Source organism: Ustilago hordei (genome assembly GCF_900519145.1).
Source record: "Ustilago hordei strain Uho2 genome assembly, contig: UHO2_contig_05, whole genome shotgun sequence".
NCBI lineage: Eukaryota > Fungi > Basidiomycota > Ustilaginomycetes > Ustilaginales > Ustilaginaceae > Ustilago > Ustilago hordei.
In genome coordinates, this window is record NW_024545279.1 from 941,004 (window position 1) to 956,513 (window position 15,510).

The 15,510-nt window shown below is 49.0% G+C and overlaps 4 protein-coding genes across 4 annotated transcripts; 3 read left to right on the plus strand and 1 right to left on the minus strand.

Moving 5' to 3' along the window:
- Positions 1 to 3,399: 3,399 nt before the first annotated feature.
- On the minus strand, positions 3,400 to 5,175 carry UHO2_03254 (uncharacterized protein; the record flags this gene model as incomplete). Its single annotated transcript, XM_041558169.1, has 2 exons — positions 3,400 to 3,880; positions 4,010 to 5,175. The coding sequence occupies 2 exons, from the start codon at positions 5,173 to 5,175 to the stop codon at positions 3,400 to 3,402; spliced, it is 1,647 nt and encodes a 548-aa protein (XP_041414103.1).
- A 6,917-nt stretch (positions 5,176 to 12,092) lies between these two features.
- UHO2_03255 (uncharacterized protein) lies at positions 12,093 to 12,452 on the plus strand (the record flags this gene model as incomplete). Its single annotated transcript, XM_041558170.1, has 1 exon — positions 12,093 to 12,452. One exon carries the CDS (start codon positions 12,093 to 12,095, stop codon positions 12,450 to 12,452), a length of 360 nt encoding a protein of 119 aa, XP_041414104.1.
- A 640-nt stretch (positions 12,453 to 13,092) lies between these two features.
- On the plus strand, positions 13,093 to 14,157 carry UHO2_03256 (uncharacterized protein; the record flags this gene model as incomplete). Its single annotated transcript, XM_041558171.1, has 1 exon — positions 13,093 to 14,157. The coding sequence occupies one exon, from the start codon at positions 13,093 to 13,095 to the stop codon at positions 14,155 to 14,157; it is 1,065 nt and encodes a 354-aa protein (XP_041414105.1).
- Positions 14,158 to 14,591: 434 nt separating this feature from the next.
- Positions 14,592 to 15,422, plus strand: UHO2_03257 (uncharacterized protein; the record flags this gene model as incomplete). Its single annotated transcript, XM_041558172.1, has 1 exon — positions 14,592 to 15,422. The coding sequence occupies one exon, from the start codon at positions 14,592 to 14,594 to the stop codon at positions 15,420 to 15,422; it is 831 nt and encodes a 276-aa protein (XP_041414106.1).
- Positions 15,423 to 15,510: the final 88 nt, after the last annotated feature.

The following is a 15,510-nucleotide window of genomic DNA, read 5'->3' on the forward strand; positions in this document are numbered from 1 at the left end:
ATACTATCATAGGTTTCGGCTGACCTCTGTGGACACTCCATTCAGGGGTAGCTCGGCATGATCAATATCGATGTTATGATGACACCAAGGTCTGGTGTGAGTGTTGATGATGATGAGGTTGATGGTGTTGGTGATGAGATTGGTGATGTCGATGATAATGAGGTTGATGGTGTTGGTGATAAGGTTGGTGGCGTCAACACGAGTGTCCAGTGTGTTGACTTGATGCTTGAAGTGATCCCCGGACTGCAGTGGACTACTGCCTTCGGTTCTATCTTGATCCGGACTGCTAACCTGCTATGGGCACCTTCGGACATCAGGTAGTGGTGATACAACACACACACTATGATGAGGAGCAACCTTGATAGATTGCTGCTATGCTGACTGAAACTAATGTATACTTATGCTGAAGTGATAACTAGTTATATGGTGAGTAGAGTGGATGAGGATCCACTCGACCTATGATGATGAGAAAGCATGGTTATATACCTCTACTCAGCATTGCCAGCGATGCTGCTCCTGCTCTCTCTCTCCAGAGAGTACCTTCTTCATCGAGTACTGCTCAGGGGCCTCTCCTGCTTGGCACCCCTGTGCCTCTTGAGCTGTGTCGACTCCTTCGACACTGCTCCTCCTCCTCATGACCTGATGTCAACTCCTTCGACACTGGTCCTCCTCCTCATGACCTGGTGTCGACTCCTTCGACACTGCTCCTCCTCCTCATGACCTGGTGTCGACTCCTTCGACACTGCTCCTCCTCCTTTGATCAGTGACAGTTCCTTTGGCTCTTGTCTCTCGAGCCTCTGAGTGGTAACCATCTGCATGCTCCTTGAGCTTGGTCCTCTTCGTGGCTGTGCCTGCTCCTTGAGCTTGGTCCTCCTCGTGGCTGTGCTTGGCCCTCCTTTGCATGTGAGTCCATAGGAGTCCATGGTCTCCATGGAGACTGCACTACAACCATGCTCTCTACTGATCTCGACTAGATCTTCAATACCTGTGCTCCTTCCATATGAACCCGTGACCCTCCTGCTTCTTGAGCATCCAGGCCCATGACACTATGGTAGCTTGAGAGTATTTATGTGTTTGATTGGTGTTGCCCATGACACCTATCCTGCTCCTCTTGAGGGGCCTTTGTCCCCTGTTTGACACTGTCTTGTCCTGCTGGCATCAATCCATTGATACTGCACCCCTACTGTTTGCATGGCATAAGGGTTATGCAACACTGCCCTCTCGCCTTCATGCTCTCCTTCTGCCTGATGATGTGTGATGCCCCCTTTCAACACAGCTCCTTCTTGACCTTGTCTTGTGAATCCCTTTAGCCTCTTGTTGAACCTCATGACCAAACCCCTTGGTCATGTGGTCACTTCGACACTCCTTCTCGACCTTATCTTGTGAATCCCTTTAGCCACTTGTTGAACCTCGTGACCAAACCCCTTGGTCATGTGGTCACTTCAACACAGCTCCTAGTACTTGCTCATATCAGCTGACTTGTTGAAGCATACTGATCTGGCTAATTCCAACTGATCCCCATGAGATTAATCTGGAACCCAGGGTTTGATTGATCTCATAATTCATATGCACTACCAGCCTGATTAATCTCGTTGATCCCCAATGGTTTGGTGCTGATCAATCTGGCACACCCTCCATATATTGATCTGTTGTGCACCCTTCATACATTGCTCCATTGCACAACATTCCCATGACTGCTGTTGATCAATTTGGCGCACTCTCTTGCGCTATCCTTCTGACCCTGTGACACTCTCCACCTTGTAAGTGATGCGCTTTGAGAACGAGAGATGGTAAACTTCTCGTTCAGTGATGCATCTTTCGCTGTTGCCATTGAGTTGGGGAGGTGAATCATACATATTTTGCCAGAAAGAATGTGTCTGAATATGGTTGATGATTAGTGATAGCATATGGAAGCCAAGAGCAGTGAAAAGCACAGCTCTTATAGACAATCTGTGACTGAAAAGTTTTGCTCAGAAGACAAGGTGATGCCATTTCCAGGCTCTTTTCCAATTTTCCTTCAGCCAAAACAGCTCTTAGCAACTGATTCAGTTGTTAATTTCCAATTTTTTTTGACAGCCAAAACGGCTGTTAGCAACCGAATCAGTTGTTAATTTCCAATTTTTTTTGACAGCCAAAATGGCTGTTAGCAACCAAATGTTAATTTCCAAATTTTTTTGACAGCCAAAACGGCTGTTAGCAACTGATTTGGTTGTTAACCTCAACTGAATTTTCAGGCCAAATTGAGGACCAGAACAGATGTAAGTGACTGTTCTGGTTATCAGGAGAATCCTCAAAAGTGCCAATTGTTGTTGGAGGTTGACCTGACCTCATATTGGTGGCATCTGCTGATATTGCTGATATAGGGGTTGAGGGAATGGACCTCCTTGTGATGCATCCCTGCATTGTGATAGGGGTTGAGGGGCTTGGGACTCCTCAACCAGTGTGCCCCACCTGTGTCCAGCAAGCATAAATAGTCATACTCATTTATGTAGATAGTCATGTCAATACACCATCTTCCCATTGTCCAAAAACCTAAAACCAGCTTGTCCAAACCATAGCAATGCAAGATGACATAACCCTATCAACAATTGTGACCTCTGACTGGGTGTTCTCTGAAGCACACAACAATGCAGTTTCACAAGAGACTTGGATTTTGGGTGGATCAGGTTACAAGCTTACAATTGCAAACATAAAAACAGTATCAACAGAGTAAAGACAGCAAGAGACAATGGAAACACAAATCAAGACATGCAAAATGGAGAAAAGGGACAAGTTGGTTTGCTGGGATGGCTAGCACTTATGACTGGTATGATAGTGCTGAGACAAGCCAGAACTACAATGAACTGTAGTGTTGCTGGACAACTAAGCAGTCTGCTCCTCTGAATCTGAAGCAAGATGTTGCCTCACCCATCAAGTGGGTGGTTCATACAAGTTGTCATCCAATAGCATGGATGGATCGATCTCTGGATATGACTCAGAGCCACATGCAATGGCTGTATTGCTTGAGTCAGTCTGTGAAGTGCCACTCTGCTGTTGACCAGGTGCTGAGGGAGTGGAAACAGCATGATGATGGGAGCTGCCAGATCTTTGCTTGGAAACTGCCACTGCTTTGGCACTCACATGGCCTGAAGTGTTGTTGTTTGGGTAACCTTGTTCAATCCATCTAAGGAATTCAGGCCTTCATTTAGCCTGTGATCTGCCACCTAGATTTGAGAGATCATCAGCCAGTGGTTCTGACCTTTTTCCTGAAAGGCCAAGCTCATGTCAATGATCAAGGTGCAGGGCCAACTCCTTTATTGGCATCACCTCACCACAAGATGGGCAAGTCATTGGGCTTGAGGACATGTTGAACAGGTGTACCCCTGCAATGTGGTGAGCAAGATAGCAAATAACCCAAACTCAACTTCTTTGCTTGGCCAGGAGGCTCTCATCTTGGGCACAAAATGGACATGCATGGTGAACCACCAACAGCCTGCCACAGTGGCCAAGACAACAGGCTGAAAGCATTGGGCAAGATGAGTTGGCTGAAGATGCCTCTTGAGTGGCACCTGTTAATGAAATGGGCAGCACAGAATGGCCAACTTGTCCAGCCACTTGCACCTCAGCATCAGTGACTGCCTGTGCCTTTGATGCATTGATCTCTTTCTGGGCTGCACTCTGAATTGATGACATAGCAGCAGGTGGTGGTGGTGAGGGAGTGATACTCTGCACCCATGAGATCCAATTTTCCCTACATTCATGAGCTCTTGAACCCTTGCTGACAAGATCAGGTTGATGCAGCAGAGATTTTGCTCCAAGGACAAGGTCATGCTCTTGCAGATGATTGGTGAAGTCATATGTCAGATTTTGCTTATTGCAAAAGGGGCAGTGACAAACAGGGCTGCAATCTGGGTAAATGTGCACTGTGCACACATGTTCAAAGGGATCTTTGGGTTCCTTGAAGCAGTGTGCCCTTGTTGCTGCTGCAAGGCCCTCATTCACAAGGCAGAACCAGCAGGTTCATCAGCACCCTTCTTGCTTGGCATAGCCCCTGAGAAGTGCATTGATGTGCATCTCAAAGTGACCATTAGTCTGTTCATGGCCAAAGGTCCACTTATTGTGCCAGGCACAATACTTGGTCATGTCAGATGTGATTGTAGGGAATCTGTGTGCAGTTTCAAGGTGCTGCATCACATCAAGAAGAGATGAAGGCTTCCTTTCTTGCCAATGCAAGGCCCACTGGCACTGCTCAGCTCTGCTATTGATTGCAAAGGGACACCTATAGCTCCTGTTTGGCACATATGTGAGATGGTTGAGGATCTGACTGATCCCTTTGTAGTGGCACAGGATATGGTGGACCAGTTCCTCATGGTCTTGCAGCAAGATTTGACCACAACATGCTTTGTGCCAGCATGGTTGACAAGCTAGTGCCTCACAGCAAGCTTCCTTGTACTTGCTGTACATGTGAGGCTTCACACAAGACCACATGTGATTGATCATCATGCCCCAAGTGACCAGCTTGAGGGAGACCTTGGAAGGGCCTTTCAGAAATGATCTGAACAGTTGGTGGCACCAGCAGCAGGATTTACCATTTTGTTTCTTGAGGGTGGCCAAAACAGCATTCTGTGTGCTGACATTGTTGGTCATCATGGCTGCAAAGAGCTCATGGAGAGGCATGCCAGCCTCATCCTTCTTGAGCAGATCATAATCAGGCTGGGGCAGATCTCCAATCATGGAGCCAATCTGATTGCACAGCCCATCAAGCTTCTCATGTAGAATGAGAGACATAGGCTCTTCAGCTGATAGTGAGGTGCCAGAAGCTGGTGACAAGGTGTGTGCCAGGTCATCTGCTGTTGAGGACAATGGAGTCGATGTTGAAGCAAAAGAAAGGGGTACCTGTGAGAGGAAAGGGATGCTGGTGGCTTGGTGCATCCACTCATAGCTTGGATCAGCATTGCCTTGGTCACTTGTGTGGCTATCCAAGTGGCTGCCAAGAGGCACACAAGAGGTATGTGCTTGGTGCATTGTGCTGGAGCCAGCCTGGTCACTGCTGTCATTGTCATTGGTATCACCACCAGCCTGAAGGTGTTGTGACAGCTCCCATGCTGCTGCTGCAGGACCCACACCACCAAAGAGTGAACCATGGAGTGCACATACATTCAGGTCCTCCTTCTCTTTGTAGGTGTGCTTGATCATTGTTCGAAGTTGGAGCTGGCTCTGAGTATGTGCCAGACATTGCATCTTCTTGTTGTGGTCTACCTTCAAGGCTTGATACTCATGTGCTGGCAAGCCTTGTGCTGAAGCATCAGAGAGGGCCACCTTTGCCTGATTGCACTCATGCACGAGTCACTGAATGATTGGCATTGACTCGACACCAGCAATTCCAACAGCATGCAGAGAGCTCGGAGTATCTTGTCATGGGCCTGAATGCTCAAGAAGCAGGAGGGTCACTGGTTCATATGGAAGGAGCACAGGTATCGGAGATCTAGTCGATACCAGCGGAGAGCATGGTCGTAGTGCAGTCTCCATGGAGACCATGGACTTCCGGGCCCATATGCGAGGAGGGCCAGGCACAGCCACGAAGAGGACCAAGCTCAAGGAGCATGCAGACGGTTACCACTCAGGGGCTTGAGAGACAAGAGTCAAAGGAACCATCACCAGTCAAAGGAGAAGGAGCAGTGTATAGGGAACCGGCAAGCAGGTCCTGAGGAGGAGGAGCAGTGTCAAAGGAGTCGACACCACTCAGGAGGCACAGGGGTGCCAAGCAGGATAGCAAGGAGGAGGAGCAGTGTCGAAGGAGTCGACACAGCTCAAGAGGCACAAGGGTGCCAAGCAAGCAGGATAGCAAGGAGGAGGAGCAGTGTCGAAGGAGTCGATAGCTCAAGGAGGACAGGAGTGGTGCTAGAGGGGCCCCCTGTACAGTACTCGATGAAGAAGGTACTCTCTGGAGAGAGAGCAGGAGCAGCATCGCTGGCGACGCTGTGAAGAGGTATATAACCATACCTTCTCATCATCAAAGGTCGAGTGGATCCTCATCCACTCTACACACACCATAACTAGTTATCACTTCAGCATAAGTATATATTAGTTCCAGTCAGCATAGTAGCAATCTATCAGGGTTGCTCCTCATTGTAGTGTGTGTGTTGTATCACCACTACCTGATGTCTGAAGGCGGCCCATAGCAGGTTGTCATGGGAATGGATGCGCAGAGGCCAGAAGATCTGTCAAATTCATATGAAGGGAGTGCAGGGATCAAGGGATCAGGCGGATCATGGGATTTGAGACAGACTTCACTGAGATCGGTAGTAGTGCCAGTCCTATGACAGATCTCACTGAGATCAGCAGAAGGAAGGATAGTACTATGATGACAAGATTGGCATGAGAGAGGATGGTACTATGGATCACACCGAGATTGGTGATAGAAGAAAGGGTATGGCAGATTCTGCCAGGATCAGTAGTAGGAAAGATCCTATCACAGATTCTGTGGAGATCAGTGGTAAGGATGATAGTGTGGTGAAGCTTCACATGCAAGTAGTGGGACCAAGTGCCGCCAAGAGGGGACCTAGCTCAGGAGCATGCAGCTGGTTACCACTCGGGGGCACACAAGATAGGAATAAAGGGGGTCCGTTGCCAGTCCAAGGGAGGAGAGCAGTGTAAGAGAAACTGGCGAGGAAGACATAAAGAGGAGGAGCAGTGTCGATGGAGTTGGCACAGCTCAGGAAAGACAGACAGATGGCGTAATGAGGAGGAGGAGCCTCATTGGAGACTCCTGTGAGGTACTCAATGCAGAAGGTACTCTCTGGAGAGAGAGCAGAAGCAGTGATGCAGGCGACACTGCGAAGAGGTATAAAAGCCACACCTTCTCGTTGCTAATGGTTGAGTGGATTCTCATCCACTCTACTCACCATACAACTAGTCAATACTTTAGAAACATAAGTACTCATTAGTTTTCAAGTCAGCATAAGTTGCAATCAATAGATTGCTCCTCATCGAAGTGCATGTGTTGTATCACTGTTTCCTGACATCCGAAGGCAGTTCTTAGCAAACCAGCAGTCCAGATCTCAATAGAACCGAAGGCAGTCGTCCACTGCAGTCTGGGGATCACCTCAAGCATAGTCGATGCACTGGACACTTGTGTCGACGCCACCAATCCATATTCACACCAGACCTTTGAGGTCATCAGCGAGTTTGCATAAGTTATTGATCGTGCCGAGCTACCTCTGGACGGAGTGTCCAACAGTGGTCAGTCGAAATCTGCAATAGCATCATCACAACTACAGATTCGAGCGAGAAAAGTAATAGAGATGGCTCTACTGCATACCTCATGAAGAATCGCAATACCACAAGCGCTGTCGCATAACTCGACAGAATCGGTAATAGTATTGATACAACTACCGATCTCAGGTTTCAGGCGCGCGACCGCTGACACAGGTCAGCAGTCCAGATATAGATAGAACCGAAGGCAGTAGTCCACTGTGGTCCAGGGATCACTTCAAGCATCAGTCAACACACTGGACACTCATGTTGATGCCACCAACCTTATCACCAACACCATCAACCTCATCATCATCAACACTCACACCAGACCTTGGTGTCATCATAACCTACATATTGATATTGATTGTGCTGAGCTACCCCTGAATGGAGTGTCCACAGAGGTCAGCCGAAATCTACAATAGTATATACAACAAATGCCACCTGCTGTCATTGCACAACTTGATAGTCGCCAAGCAATGTAGCTCATTGAGACTGATACCAAGACAATAGCTGTCACACAGTTTGATAGTCACCGAGTATCTCGACAGACCGACCTGGGTTTCAGGCGCGAGACCCCTGACATATCTGTGATGGCTTTGACATGACAGAGACCATGCAGCATGATGCAATTCTTGGACTCTTTGCCCCTCTGGACCATGCCCTGAATGTCAATGACATTGTGCCATGACAAGTAGCTCTTGACAATCTGTGAAGAGGCAATCAAGTGCCCAATAGAGAGCCTCTTTTCTCCCTCTGTCACTGAGGTACAGTCCAGCATCTGAATCATCATGCATTGAAGCAAGTACATTGTGTATTCAGGCATGCCAGTGGCAAGAGCAATCTTTTTCATGGCAACATTAGACATATTTGTTGTCCAGGGTGCCAATTCCAAGACAACCCAATTGCTGCTGCTTGTTGGGCTGTTGTTGTCAGCTGCGAGCAAAGTGGAAGTGGAAGTGGAAGTGGCACTTTGATGCTGGGCCATTGCTACTGAAGTGGTACCTCTTCCTGAAGACAATGCTGACTCAATTGCATGAAGCACAAAGTGATTTTTGGCCTTGGCCTTAATGGGAATAGGAAGGAACTCATCCACATTTTTAAAGTATTCTGGATCAGCTGTCTCCATCACACTGGCAATGCTGATGCCATGGTCAAAGACACCATCCTCTTCGGCCAGCTGGGCAAGGATGATTGCTGGCTCCATGCAGGCTGGACTGCCATTGTCATAAAGGGGTTGACTCTGGTACATGTTGGGATTGGTTCATCCACCCTTCAAATTATGGATGGTGACCTTGCAGCCAAGGTGGTATCAGGTTTGTTGATGTTGTGAAGGTTGCACTTCATGACCTAAATCCCAAACAACAAGCATGCCACCATCATCCTCCATCAACTCATTATCATCATCATCTTGTTCATCATCATCATTGTCATCCCAGAGTGTCAGGTAGAATTATAGATCACAATACTTGAGGGCATCAGTTGTGAGGTTAGTGAGTGCCACCTCGCCAGGTCAAGCTGCACAGAATGAGACAATGAGGTGGAGAGCAGCAAGCTGCAGCTGCTCACAAGGACAAGAAAGCAAAAGATGATTGCCAAAGATGCCATCTGTGATAAAAGTGGCAAGATCATGATAATGTGCCACTGGTTTGGGTTTTGCTTTGTGGATGCTTTCCACTGTAATCAGTGCCAATGCTTCCAAGGTGATGTTATTGTCAATCCACTTGTGTGTCAGACAGTAATAGATGGTCTTGATGTGCTGCCAGCTGCAGTGTGCTGTAGATAGGTATTGCTTCTGCTCTGGGTTGACAAACAACTCTTTCTGATGATAGATGCAGAATTTGGCAACCTTCTTCCAAAACAAGCAATTAGCCAAGACATTGTGTCTAGGTGGGGATGAGAGGAAGTCATCAGCAGTGATGATTGAGTGAGGACCATAAGCATGTGGGAGGAAAACCTTGTCACAAAAAGTATGCAAGAACTGCTCCACCACAGTGTTCCCCAAGTGGGTGCCAGGTGAGAGTTGTCATGCATGGAATGTATTGTTAAGGTCTTGCTCCACCTCAGCTAGATTCTTGTGCAACTCCAAGAAGGCTGGATTATCATCAAAGTGATTCGATACCCCCTTGGCCTGCCTGACAAGGTGTTCCTCTGTGAGGGAGGTGTGTGTCATGGGCCTGAATGCTCAGGAAGCAGGAGGGTCACTTGTTCATATGGAAGGAGCACAGGTATTGGAGATATAGTCGATACCAGTAGAGAGCATGGTCATAGTGCAGTCTCCATGAAGACCATGGACTCCTACGGACTCACATGCAAAGGAGCACTGAGCCATATGCGAGGAGGGCCAGGCACAGCCACGAAGAGGACCAAGCTCAAGGAGCATGCAGATGGTTACCACTCAGGGGCTCGAGAGACAAGAGTCAAAGGAACTGTCACTGGTCAAAGGAGAAGGAGCAGTGTATAGGGAACTGGCAAGCAGGTCCTGAGGAGGAGGAGCAGTGTTGAAGGAGTCAACACCACTCAGGAGGCACAGGGGTGCCAAACAAGCAGGATAGCAAGGAGGAGGAGCAGTGTCGAAGGAGTCGACACAGCTCAAGAGGCACAGGGGTGCCAAGCAAGCAGGAGAGGCCCCCTGAACAGTACTCGATGAAGAAGGTACTCTCTGGAGAGAGAGCAGGAGCAGTGTCGCTGGCAATGCTGTGAAGAGGTATATAACCATACCTTCTCATCATCAAAGGTCGAGTGGATCCTCATCCACTCTACACCCATCATAACTAGTTATCACTTCAGCATAAGTATATATTAGTTTCAGTCAGCATAGCAGCAATCTATCAAGGTTGCTCCTCATCATAGTGTGTGTGTTGTATCACCACTACCTGACATCTGAAGGCAACCCATAGCAGGTCAGTGGTCTGGATTAAGATAGAACTGAAGGCAGTAGTCCACTGCAGTCTGGGGATCACTCCAAGCATCAGTCAACACACTGGACACTTGTGTTGACACCACCAACCTTATCACCAACACCATCAACCTCATCATCATCAACACTCACACCAGACCTTGGTGTCATCATAACCTATGCATTGATATTGATCATGCCGAGCTACCCCTGAACAGAGTGTCCACAGAGGTCAGCTGAAACCTACAATAGTATATACCACAAATGCCACCCACTGTCATTGCACAACTTGATAGTTGCTGAGCAACTAACTTGTCAAGACTGATACTGAGACAATAGCTGTCACACAGTTCAATAGTCACCGAGTATCTCGACAGACCGACCTGGGTTTCAGGCGCGAGACCCCTGACAGTGTGGTCACTGAACTTGCCAATGCAAGTTGCTCCTGTTGGCACTACCTGGCCAAATCCCTGAAGAGGGTGCCAAGGTGCATTTGACATGGTAGAGAGAAGAGGATACAAGGTGCAGAGTTCGATGGCAAACAAGTGGTACCTTCTGTGACCAGAGGAGGAGCATGATTGCAAGAGAGTGCCACTTTGGAAGCAAAGCAGTGCTGAAAGTGAATTTGATTGGCTTGGTTGGTTGCAAGAGGGATGCTACAGACAAATTTAGAGTGAAGCTGAGAGAAAGAAGATGAAGGTCAAGGAAGATGAGGGAAAGGAAGGGCAAATCTGGGATGTGGGAATGATCTGGGCCCCTTATATGCACCATGAAAAGCCAGCAGTGAGCAAGTCCTGCCAAAGGGAGAGGGCATCATTCCCTTTCCTGAGGGCAACACTGGTGCCATGCCAGGCTGAGTGAGGTCAATGCTTTCACCCAAGCTGTCCAGCTAGCCAGCCTGGACCACTCATTGTCAGCTGAGGTGCCAAAGGGAAGAAGAGGAGGAGAGAAGCTGAAGCTGAAGCTGAGCTGACCCATCATAGCCAAAGTCACCAATGTGACACTTGAGTTGCTGAGCCATGTGGCCTTGGCTTGAGATGAGGCAACAAGATGACTCAGCTGCCAGATTGACAAGAACAAGGAGTAGTATGGAAAGGAACAAGAGGAGCAGAAGCAAGATGGATAGGCCGAACACTGACTGACTGCCTGCCTGGCATGTGTCCATGCATTTGTGCATCTGTGCCTGTGTTGCTTGATGTGACTTGGGAAAGAAACACACCTCCTCAAAGTGACTGTGGAGAAGAATGGGAGAGAGGAAAAAAGGACTTGACTCAACTCTGCTTGACTGAAGCTGTCATAATCCCCCATATCACCTCCTTGCCTTTGTTGAGAATGATTTGCTTGCCTTTGCTGAGAATGATTTGCTTGACTTCGTTGAGAACAGTTTGCTTGCCTGAACCTCCGGGAGAAAAATTTAAATTGCGTGTCTCGATTAAGATAAGGAAAACGGCAATCACTTGGCAGCAAAAGTCTCGCTTAGCGCCATCAAAGAGTGTCAACAAGTCGAGGCCGAGATCCGAAAGCAAGCGTGGTCTCACTGGCACAGCTCTCTAGCAACACCTCTTTTCCGCCGTCTTAACACTCAGAAAACGTCCTGGTTGCGCTGGCTGAGCGACTCGTGGTGCTTTCGACCGATCAGCACTCAGCCTGAGTTCGATCAAGGCATCATGTCAAACAAAGGTCGTTTGGCATCGAGGTGCTGAAGTCAAGGTTGTCTCGCCTTGCATGCTGTTTGGGACATCAGGCAAAGTATCATCATCTTGAAATCGCACGTCATGACAATATCGGGCAACGGGATCGGTGATGTAATTTTTCAGCAACATGTTCCTGCTGCGCAGCTCCACCTTCACACCCATTCCCATTTCCACTCACACCTTCCTGCACTACATCATCTCCACACACACACATCTCAACATCGCAAAAGCCTGAACTTGGGCCGCCTGGCTGATCAAGGCGCGGCATGGCTAGCCACTCTTCCGTCGGTGCTGCGCGTCAGCACAGTCGCATCCTCTTTGTCAAGAACCTCAACTACAACACTACCGGTGCCGACCTGTATCAAGTCTTTAGTCGCTACGGTGCCATCCGTCAAATCCGGCTCGGTGATGGACCAAAGACAAAAGGAACCGCCTATGTAGTATACGAAGAGATGGCAGATGCAAAGCGTGCATCCGACCACTTGAATGGCTTTCATCTTAACGAGAGGTATATCGTCCTTCTCTTTCATATGCCGGCAAGGTTGGCAGCCAAGGCAGACCTCGCGAGGAGAGAGGCTGAGCTTGCTGAGCTCAAAGCTTTGCATGATATTACCGATGATGCCTAGAGCTCATCATGCCTTTCCACAAGTCCAACCGTCGACCACAAAGGTTGAGGTCTCTTGAATATCCACCAAGATCGCTCCTATCATCTTCACCGCCCTCACACCACATCTCACTTTCTGGTCATTCAGCAGTCACACATCACGTCAAGGCTCGTTCGACTGCTTTGCAACCTACGATCCTCATGCTCCCTCATCAATGCCTTGTATTTGTACCTTCCCATTGCCAATTATATCCTTATTCAGCGACCACAACGACAGAATGGTCCAAACACGCATCACCACCATCGCAATCACCTTAACTTTCGTCGCCTTCAGGCTCCCATGGGCTGGTCGGCGACGCTTTCGATGGCCTTCTGTTCTATGAATGAGAGAGCCTTTGAAGGCAAGATCGCCGATTCCACTTGCGTGTCGAGCTGATTTATCGCGATTCCAACCCGGCATTTGGTCTGCCCATTTCGGCTACTCAAATTTCACCTCCAACCCTAGAAGGCGGCGAGCCCGATTGCCGAGTGTCCGGATGTTCGGTGACCGAGAAGATCCTCTTTTCCCCCCGCAACAGCAACACTTTACCCCACTCTCTAACTCCTCCCTCCTGACAATCATCCCATCCATCTCCATCACTCCATCCACAATTGCTTTCAAGATGGCCGCTCCACAACCCAACAACAGAGTCATGGTCTATGGCTATGCCGCTTCCCCCTTCTACCAAAAAATCACATATCTTCTCGATCACTACCAAGTCGAATGGACCCTTGTCGATGTACCCCCCGTTATGCCTCGTCCCATGCTTAGCAAGCTTCTTGGCATCACCTACCGTCGTATCCCCATTGTGTTCATCGATGGTCAAGCCTACATCGACACAACCGCTGCCTCGCTCGCCCTCGAACGAACATTCGGTGGTGGATCAGGCCCCAAATCTCTCCTCCGTCAATTTCCAGCTCTTCAGCTCCAACTTGCTGTCAACTGGGCTGAAAGTTCCATCTTCCGCCTCGGCGCTGGTCATCTTTACAATGCTCCACTCAACGAAACCTTTGTTAAAGACAGAAAAGAGTTTATGCCAGGTTCAAGCTTCGATGGTGCAGCTATGAAGGCTAGGGTTCCATTCGTGAGGAGTCAGTTGGTGGCGAATTTGGAAGCTATTGAGAGTCACTTGAAGGAACAGGGAGGAGGGGGAAACAAGTTTTTGTTTGGAGATGAACCTCAGTATCTGGATTTCAGTCTGTTTACGCCATTGAACTGGGTTCAGACTCAGTTGAGGACGGGCGAGGACTTGTTGCCGACCCTTTCGGCCAAGAATCCGAACCAGGATTGGAGTAAATATCCTTTTCCGAGGGCTCTAACTTGGTTGGCGAGCGTGAGGGAGTATATTGCACAGCACAAGGTGAAGCCGGTCAAGTTGAGTGCGGAGCAGGCGGCAGAGGTGATTTTGAAGCAGTCGGAACAAAATGCTGGCAAGACAGAGGGCGGGTTGAAGGTGAGTAAGGATGATCCACTGGTGAAGGCGGGTTGGGTGAGCGGCGAGAAGGGTCAGAAGGTCAGCGTTACGCCGGTGGATACGGGAAGAGTGCCGCAGGTGGGTAAGTTGGTCGGGTTGGACAGCTCGAGTGTTACGATCAAGGTAGAGGTGCCGCAGGGGAGCAAATCGATCTTCGCTACTTTCCCGAGGGTCAACTTTGATGTACGTGCTGTTGACGGTGCCAAGCTCTAGGCTGTATAGCGGAAGAACCGTTCGGTATCCTTAGTATAGATGCGAGTCAAGCCAGCATCTGCCTCGTCATATGGGATGTATATGGATCTGCAGCACACTTCTCACCGTCGCTTCTTGCTCCATGATAAAGCGGATCACAGTTCAGAACAATGTATCCTTAGAAGCTTACTCCTGATGGTATGAAGTAGCGTAGGTACGAAGATAGTCGTGACATCGTGATCAAGTTGTGTAGCATCCATGATAGGAGTGAAGTGAGCGGCCGAGAACGTGTTAGACCCTGAACGGCTTCGAGGCAAGACCGGCGCACGGTTCACACTTTGGACCCTGAATTGGCGGCCAACCCTCTCCTCTGAGCTTAATTTGGGTTCCCGCGCTGTGCTCACCAATTTTCATCATCTCACCCCACCACCGCCACCACCATCAACTCACCCACCATGCGAACCACAATTTCCCTCACCGCAGCCATGCTCGCCGTTGCATTCGGCACCACCACCGCGGCCCCGCACCAAACCCCTTTCACCCTCCTTCACAACAACACCCTCGACGAGCCCTGTCTCTCCTGCACCACCACTCCCACATGCTCACGCGATCCCTGCTCAACAAACACCCCAGGCGGATTACTCCTCCTCACCCAATTCTGGGACTACTCCCCACCCATCGGCCCCTCCAACTCATGGACAATCCACGGTCTATGGCCAGACACCTGCACCGGAGGTTACGATTCCGATTGCGACCCTTCCCGAAACTCTGCAAACATCGCCTCAGTCCTCCAATCCTCCTCTAACCCTAAAGCTGCATCCGCCCTCGACACTATGAACCAATACTGGTTGGCTCTCAACGGCAACGACGGGCAGTTCTGGAGCCATGAGTGGAACAAACACGGCACATGCGTCTCCACCCTCGCCCCTCAATGCTATAACGATGAATTGAAGGGACAGAGTTATGAGAAGGGAGAAGACATTGTAGACTTCTTTACGACGACAGTGGATCTTTGGGAGAAGTACAACGTGTTTGAAGCCCTCAAGGAGGCCGGAATTGAACCGAGTGGAACAAAGAGATATAGTTTGGATGAATTGCATAAAGCAACAAGTGACAAGTGGGGGAAGGAAGCTACGTTCAAGTGTCGAAATGGAGCACTGAATGAGGCGTGGGTATACTTCCATACAAGGGCAAGATCGACGAATGCAGAGGCTTTTGTTCAGGTTGAACCTTTGAGTGGGAATAATGGATGTCCTAGCCAAGGGATCAGGTATCTACCCAAGTAATGCCTTACTACACTAGAGCATTCTGTGTATCTCATCAACCACGCAAACAAAGTAGTTGCCGGTAATACAAATACAAATTGCAGTTTGG